Source organism: Quercus lobata, chromosome 3 (genome assembly GCF_001633185.2).
Source record: "Quercus lobata isolate SW786 chromosome 3, ValleyOak3.0 Primary Assembly, whole genome shotgun sequence".
Classification (NCBI taxonomy): domain Eukaryota; kingdom Viridiplantae; phylum Streptophyta; class Magnoliopsida; order Fagales; family Fagaceae; genus Quercus; species Quercus lobata.
Genome location: NC_044906.1, coordinates 55,091,110 through 55,099,962, shown reverse-complemented (window position 1 = coordinate 55,099,962; position 8,853 = coordinate 55,091,110). Strand labels below are relative to the sequence as shown.

At 42.4% G+C, this 8,853-nt stretch overlaps 1 protein-coding gene across 1 annotated transcript; it reads left to right on the top strand.

Moving 5' to 3' along the window:
* The first annotated feature begins 392 nt into the window (after positions 1-392).
* Positions 393-8,481, top strand: LOC115981089 (ABC transporter C family member 3-like). The gene is made up of 3 exons (XM_031103276.1): positions 393-470; positions 924-1,128; positions 8,254-8,481. Exons 1-3 carry the CDS (start codon positions 393-395, stop codon positions 8,376-8,378), a joined length of 408 nt encoding a protein of 135 aa, XP_030959136.1. The 3' UTR covers positions 8,379-8,481.
* Positions 8,482-8,853: the final 372 nt, after the last annotated feature.

The following is an 8,853-nucleotide window of genomic DNA, read 5'->3' as shown; positions in this document are numbered from 1 at the left end:
ACCCACCTAAATACAGGGTTATTAAATGCTGAATTACAAGCAAATTTGGCATGGAATAAAGCCAATTAGATGGTTGAATAAATTCAACCTTACAGACTTGAGTATTAAGACAGAAGCTTGTTTTTGGTTTAAATATTAGCAAAGATCTTATAACATGATTGATTCGCATGGACAGAAACAGAAGACTTGAATAACTATAACACTATAAGATGCTGGAGTGAGGCTTTCCAATCAATTACCAAAATTCACACGTCTCACATACTCAGATTGGCAGTTCACTTTAAGCTTAAGTAGCAGAAAAAATCATAATAGACTTGGAATCAAGGTAGCATAAAATAGATTACCTCACTTCAGGGTTGGTGCAGATGTTCCTTACAAGCTGCATGCCACAAATGCCAACAGCTACACCAACTGCTGCGAAAGTTGGGTATAGCTATAAAATGGGAAAAAATTTGAGAGAAGCTTATACTGTAAAACCCGGTCTTGACTAGTAGTGAAAAAACTTAGCACATTGGTCAATGGGCAATCTTATAGCATAAGAAGTTTAATCGGCCTAGCTATCTTACTATAAGATTTATACTCCTCGAACTGAAACCTAGGACTAGGTCCTAGGAAGCTAGGAATTTGTTTCAAACACAGTATATATCCCCAAGACTATAGCATATTGCTTTCAAAGCCTGACTGATTGTGCACATTGGATACATATGTATGTTGTCTAGTGAGTCAGTAACGTTGCTAAATATGCAATATGATATATAAGATCATATCTAAAATATTGGTGACAAGGCTGAGACCCCTCCTCCACAAGCCCATATCCCCCGCCAGTGAACTTTTATACCGGATAGATGGATAGTAGAAAATCAAGTTATCGTCTAAGAGATGCTACATAGTTTCAAAACAAGGAAAATTGGAGTGTTGGACAGAGGCAGCTTGTTTGCCTGGACAAGGTTCTCCTCAAGAAGAGAAGAATTTTAGTGTTGGATGAGGCTACTGCTTCTATAGAAACTGCAACAGGTAATTTAATTCAAGAAACAATAAGAGAAGAGACAAAGGGATGCACGGTCATTGCTGTAGCTCATCGTATACCCACTGTTATTGACAATGAATTGGTTCTGGTTCTTGATGAAGGTAAATCTAGGAAATCCAGTAAACTTTAAAGTTCATTCCATCTTAAAAATTGATAGAACTCAATTTCTGGTCTCTAAAGACATAATATTTAGTTTTTCACTTTATTGATAGCAAGCATACAAGTAGATGACACACTGTTAGGAGCTTTACAAGTTGCTGATGATGGCATGAGGAATTGGAGTGCTTGGACAACAATAGGCCTCACATGGCTCAATGTTTTCTCAAGACACCAATGGCTCCTCATGCTTATCTAGTGAAGCTCCTAATTGCTCTTTGAGGGGGACAAGCCCATTCTCCTTGCTGGATTCAAATTAATGAGCATGATGAGGGGCAGCATGTGGAGGCACCTTGCTCCACATGATGCCCCAAGGCCATGGCAGAGGAGGGCCATGGTGGGCAGAGACGAATTTTGATGTTGGGCAGCAGCTGGTGGTGCTGACCCTATGGGATGGTGCATGGCAGTGGTGGCTTGGCTGATGGTTACTTTGTTTGTGGGCTTCGTGGCTTGGATGCAAGGCAGTGCTGGGCTACTGTGATGATGTATGTTGTGCAAGGCATTGGGCTGATTGGTGCTAGCAGAATATATGGACTTGTATGAGTGGGTTGATGGCAGTTACTTGATGTGCTGCATATGGGCATATTATGTGGGTTGTGATGCTAATGAGAAGGGCTTGGGCAAGGGGCCAAGCCTTCTAAAACGTTATGGAACTTTGTGTGTGGGCTGCTGGAGCATGGGTAGAAGCCCCATGATGATGCGCTGAGTAATGGGCTGGCATGTGCAGAGTGTGCAGCAGCAGCTATCGGCAGTTAACAAGCAGTTCTTGGCTTTGTAGATGTTCAAACCTGTTGTGTAGGGGCTGGAAACATGGAAAGCAGGCCAAGACAGCATCAGTTGAAGGTGTCCTAAGTCAGACAACATGTGGCAGCAAGTCCTGGACAAGGGGCAGTTACTTGGCAGTAACTGCTATGACAATTAATTCTATATATTTATCCTAGGCTGCTGGGGCTGTTAACGGCAGAGTGTGTAATTTTGCTTAGAGAATTTCGTGTGTATTCTTTAGGCTTCCTTTGTACTTGATATTGAGTAATAAAGGTTGGGGTTTGTGCCCTGTAAATACTGTGTATGCTGTGTGTGTGTGTGTGTGTGAATTCACTTGATAATTCTGTTCCGAGTATTCCTTGTGTTGGCTGAGATTAAGTCAGGGGCTTAGTGCCATAACAGGCATAAAATTTAAAAGAAAATTTTGATCATGTGACAATTGGTATCAAAGCACAGTTGCAATGTCTTTGGACACCAAGGCGAGGGTGACTGTCTTGGATAACATGCTCGAAGTTCCTAGAGAGGGGGAACAACTTTCTGTGTGTGACAGATTGGATGCTGTCTCTGCAGAAACTACTGTGGTGAGGAATGATCTTGCAGAACAGAGGGTTATGGTGTTGACTCGTGTTGAAGAGTTGGCTGCTGCACTGGACACCCATAACCAGAAGGCAATGGAGACCCAACACCAACTTGAAACAAAAATTGTTCTGTTGAAGAGAGCAATGATTGGCCTGCCTAGGGAAGGGGAAGTGGCCACCAAAGTGAAGGTGCCTGAACTGAAGCCCTTTAATGGTGCTAGGAATTCCAAGGATTCGGAGAATTTCCTGTGGGATATGGAGCAATATTTTAAGGCTGCCAGGGTGCCTAGTCAAGAGATGGTGACGATACTAGCATGTATCTTTCAGGGGATGCCAAGTTATGGTGGAGAACCCGTGTCAAAGATGATGCAGATGCGGGTAGAGGGAAAATTGACTCGTGGGAAGCCATAAAGAAAGAAATGAAGGACCATTCCTTGCCTACCAACACTGCCTGGGTTGCAAGAGACGCCTTGAAGAAATTGAAGCAGACTGGTACAATGAGAGAATATGTCAAGACATTCAGTTCTTTGATGCTGGATATCAAGAACATGCTGAAGGAGGACAAACTGTTCAATTTCATGTCTGGCTTGCAGCCTTGGGCATAGATGGAGTTAAAGAGGCAGGCAGTGCGTGATCTGCCTACTGCTATGTCTGTTGCAGATGCCTTAGTGGACTACAAGTTCAATAAGTCCAGTGGGGATGAAGAAAAACGCAAGTCCAAGGACAAAGGTAAAGACAAGCAGAAGAAGGATGACAAGAAAAAGGATAAGCAGAAGAAGAATTGGGGTAACAAGAGTAAGGGAGAGAGTTCTACCTCTCAACCAAGCAAAGAACAGTCCAAGCTTAATGTTGGTTGCTTCATTTGTAAAGGCCCTCATCGTGCAAGAGACTATCCAAAGCGTGAGAAGTTTAATGCCATGGTTGCTAAAGATGGTGGTGGGCAATTCAATAAAGAAGTTCCCAGCAAAGTGAACCCTTTGCAATTGCTGAATGCACTACATGCAGGAGGTACTTCTAGGGGTTTGTCTTATGTTCAAGTGGAGATGAACGAGAATGGGGCTGAGGGTATGCTTGATTATGGTGCTACCCACAATTTTATTGCTGATCGGATGGTCCAACGACTTGGTCTGAAAGTGAGCAAGTGTCCAAGTAAGATCAAGGCAGTAAACTCAGAGGCAAAACCTGTGTTGGGAATTGCTTATGGAGTGAAGTTTAAGGTTGGCGAGTGGACAGGAAAGGTGAATTTCCTAGTCATGGAATTAGATGATTTTGATGTAATTCTGGGTGATGAATTTCTAGTGGTTGCAAAGGCTGTCTTGCTGCCTTTCATTGGAGTATTGTTAATCCTTGATGAGAAGCAGCCATGCTATGTTCCTGTTAGGCGTGCAGCAGGAAATAGTAAGACTAGCAAGGGGAAATAACCAATGGTTTCAACCATGCAGGTTGAACATGGGTTGAAGAAGGGTGAGATGACTTACTTGGTTGCATTGTTCGAGATGAAGCAAGACAAGTATATTGAAGTTCCAGATGTTATGGCTGGACTGTTGGGGGAGTTTGCTGATATGATGCCTCCAGAACTGCCTAAGACCTTTCCACCAAGGTGTGCTGTTGATCATAGAATTGAGTTGGTTCCTGGATCAAAGCCTCCTTTGAAGACCCCATACAAAATGTTCCCAATGGAGTTGGCTGAGAAGAGGAAGCAATTGACAGAACTGCTTGATGCAGGCTACATTCAGCCCTCCAAGGCTCCTTATGGTGCTCATGTTCTGTTCCAGAAGAAGCACGATGGCTCATTACGGATGTGTGTGGACTATAGAGCCTTGAACAAAGTGACTGTGAAGAACAAGTATCAAGTTCCTTTGATTCAAGACCTCTTTGACAGACTGAGCAGAGCCGTTTACTTCACAAAGCTAGACTTGAGATCAGGATATTGGCAAGTGAGGATTGCTGAAGGAGATGAGCCTAAGACTACTTGTGTGACGCGGTATGGTTCTTATGAGTTTTTAGTTATGCATTTTGGTTTAACGAATGCCCCTGCTACATTCTGTAATTTGATAAATGATGTCTTTTATGAGTATGTGGATCGCTTTGTTGTGGTTTACTTAGATGATATAGTAATATATAGTGAATCCTTGGAGGATCACTTGTAACACCTTAGGAAGGTGCTGTCAAAATTGAGAGAACATCAATTGTTTGTTAAGAAAGAGAAGTATGAGTTTGCCTAACAAGAGATTTTGTTTCTAGGGCATAGAGTCAGTAAGGGTATGGTGATGATGGATGAGGGGAAGGTGCAGGCTATCCTTGATTGGCCTCCACCAAGTAAAGTGATGGAATTGAGATCCTTCCTTGGATTGGCTAACTACTACAGGAAGTTTATCCAAGGATATTCCAAGAAGGTTTCTCCTCTCATAGATTTTCTGAAGAAGGACAAGAAATGGGTGTGGACAGATGCATGTCAAGAAGCTTTTGACAAGCTGAAGGTTGCTTTATCGAGTGAGCCTGTGCTGCGTTTGCTAGATTTTGGGTTACCCCTTGAAGTCCATATTGATGCTTCTGACAAAGCAATTGGTGGTGTTTTAGTGCAAGAGAAACATCTTGTTGCCTATGAGAGCAGGAAGTTAAATGAAGTATAGCAGAAGTGTTGAGTTCATGAAAAAGAGATGATTGCAATGGTACATTGTTTGTTGGCATGGTGTGTGTATCTGCTAGGGCCAAAGTTCGTGGTGAAAACAGACAATGTGGCTAATACCTTCTTTAACACACAAAAGAAGCTGTCACCCAAGCAAGCTAGGTGGTAGGAGTTGCTGCAAGAATATGATTTTGTGTGGGTGCACAAACCAGGCAAGCACAATGAAGTAGCAGATGCACTTAGTCGCAAACAAGTGTAAGAGCATGTGGCTGCCTTAACTAGAGTGGAGTCAGATTTTATGGATAGTATCAAGGAGAGTGCTAAGCTAGATGCTACCTATCAGAAGCTGGTGTAGGACGTAATTGCAGGCCTTGTGAGGCGTTATTGGCTAGAGGATGGGTTACTATATGCCAAGGGTGACAAGCTGTTTGTACCAAGTGGAAAGATCTGTAGGGAGTTGCTAAAGGAAACTCATGATTCACAATGGGTAGGACATTCGGGTAAGAATAGGATGTATGTCTTACTGTCCTGTTCTTACTATTGGCCTAAAATGGAATTGGATATTAAGTTGTATGTGAAGACTTGTCTAGTTTGCCAACAAGACAAGGGCTTAACTCAGAAGGAAGCAGGTTTGCTACAACCTCTTCCCATACCAGAAAGTCCATGGATTTCGATTTCAATGGATTTTATTATTGGTTTGCCAAAAGTTAATGGAATGGGTTCAGCATTCGTGGTGGTTGATCGATTCTCAAAGTATGTTGTTTTTATGGCTACACCGAGTACATGTACAACAGAGGTAGCTGCTGATTTGTTCTACAAAAATGTGGTGAAGTGCTTTGGGTTGCCAGAAGATATTGTAAGTGATCGAGACTCTAGATTTACTGGTCAATTTTGGACTGTTCTATTTGGTTTGATGGGTTCAGAGTTGAAGTTTTCTATTGTTAATCACCCATAAACAGATGGGCAAACAGAAAGAATTAATGCTGTGTTAGAGGATTATTTGAGGCATTATGTGATTGCCAGCCAGAAGAATTGGCTAGACTTATTAGATTCTGCGCAGTTTGCTTACAATCTACATAAGTCTTCATCAACTGGAATGAGCCCCTTCGAGTTGGCAATGGGGCAGTAGCCTCTCACACCTCACAAGATTGCCAAACAGCGTTCAAGGGGTAGATGTCCTGCAGCGTACAGATTTGCCATCAACAAGCAAGAGCTGATGCAGGAGGCACAAGACAGTTTGTTGAAAGCACAAAGGAGAATGAAGAAGTATGTTGATAAAGGAAGGAGGCCTCTTGAGTTCCAGGTTGGAGATAAGGTGTTATTGAAACTGACATCGCAGATTTGGAGGAAGTTCAGAAGTGGGGCAATTCACAAAGGTTTAATTCCTAAGTATGATGGTCCATTTGAGATAGTAAAAAGAGTTGGTGTTGTGGCTTACAAATTGAAACTACTAGATAGGTTGCAAATTCACCCAACAATTCATGTTAGCTTCTTGAAGCCCTATCATGGGGATGCAGAAGAACCTACAAGGAATGAAGCAAGGTGTGCCCCGTCTATTGTCATGGTTTAGTTTGATAAAGAAGTGGACAAAATCCTTGATAAGAAGGTGACAGGTTATCGAAAGGGAGAAATATGATAACTTACTACTTAGTGAAGTGGAAAGGGGCTGCTGAATCAGAGGCGAGATGGGAGAAAGTATCTACATTGTGGCAGCTTGAGAAAGAGGTGAAGGCATTTGAGGATACCCAATCGACGAGGATATCGACTTCTTCTGGTGGGGGTGGTTTGCCAAGAGCTTTACAAGTTGCTGATAATAGCATGAGGAATTGGAGTGCTTGGACAACATCAGGCCAGTCACATGGCTCAATGTTTTCTCAAGACACCAATGGCTCCTCATACCTATCTAATAAAGCTCCTAATTACTCTTTTAGGGGGACAAGCCCAATCTCCCTACTAGATTCAGATTGATGAGCATGATGAGGGGCAGCATATGGAGGAACCTTACCCCACATGATGCCCCAAGGCCATAGCAAAGGAGGGCCATAGTGGGTAGAGACGAATTTTGATGTTAGGCAACAACTAGTGGTGTTGACCCTATGGGATGGTGCATGGCAGTGGTGGCTTGGCTGATGATTTCTTTGTGTGTGGGTTTGGTGGCTTGGATGCAAGGCAGTGCTAGGCTACTGTGATGATGATATGCTGTGCAAGGCATTGAGCTGATTGGTGCTAACAGAATGCATGGACTTGTATAAGTGGGCTAATGGCAGTTACTTGATGTGCTGCATATGGGCATGTTATGTGGGCTGTGATGCTGATGAGAAGGGCTTGGGCAGGGGGCCAAGCCTTCTAAAATGTGATGGAACAATTGTATGTAGGCTGGAGCATGGGCAGAAGCCCCATGATGATGTGTTGAGTAATGGGCTGGCATGTGTAGAGTGTGCAGCAGCAGTTATCGGTAGTTACCAAGCAGTTCTTGGCTTTGTGGATGTTCAGACCTGCTATGTAGGGGGCTGGAAACGTGGAAAGCAGGCCAAGACAGCATCAGTTGAAGGTGTACTAAGTCAGACCACATGTGGTAGCAAGTCCTGGACAAGGGGCAGTTACCTGTGACAGTTAATTCTATATATTTATCCTAGGTTGTTGGGGCTGTCAACAACAGAGTGTGTAATTTTGCTTAGAGAATTTCGTGTGTATTCTCCAGGCTTCCTTTGTACTTGATATTGAGTAATAAAGGTTGGAGTTGGTGCCTTATAAATACTGTGTGTACTCTGTGTGTGTGTGTAAATTCCCTTGATAATTCTGTTCTGAGTGTTCCTACAGTGTGTGTGTGGAGTGTTGGCTGAGACTAAGTCAGAGGCTTAGTGCCATCACAGGCAGAAAATTTAAAAGAAAAATTGACCCTGTGACACACACACACACACACACAAATGCTTACAAGAACAGAAACTAGTACCACTATCTATTTAATTTCACTAACTATAAAAGATTCAGACGAATTAATATCCAAAAAACATGAATTATCACTATAGAATTACTTAATATTAGATTCAACTGTGAACGATTTGAGCTTATTAGTGCTGATATTTTGCTTAATACAGGCAATGTTGTAGAGTATGACTCCCCAGCTCAGTTACTCAAGGATAAGTCCTCTTCATTCTCAAAGTTGGTGGCTGAATTCTTGAGGAGATCATCCAAGAGTAACTGCCATTGGGATATTTCTTGAACGAAGGCCAAGATTATGATGCAAACCAATAATAGCTGCCCCCTTGAAAGTCAGACAGTGAATCGACAGAATCGTTCATGTTCCAAGCGCTCGGGAACCATCTTACATATACTATGGATCCTTTGGTTTAGAGTTAAGATTGGCTAACATGCCACTGGCAGGTAGCATTGTATAGGTAGCATAGTACCTTACTCATCTACTACCAGAATTGTTTTTGCTGCACTGAGTACAGTGCAATTATAGGGTTCATGCTTTGTGTTCATAACTTCAGCCCTATTTTTCACCAATATGTAAGGATCTCGAATTCTGATTCCTTGACTTTCTTTCATGTTAGAACTTAGAAAGTCGAATAAAAGAATTTCCGTTGATAGCTTTGGCTACAATGATTTTATCTTTTTTGAGGCTTTCACAAAAGGCTTGGATCATTAATTACTTAAAGCTTTTGAGCATGGAATTTGAGAATTTTTTCTTTGGG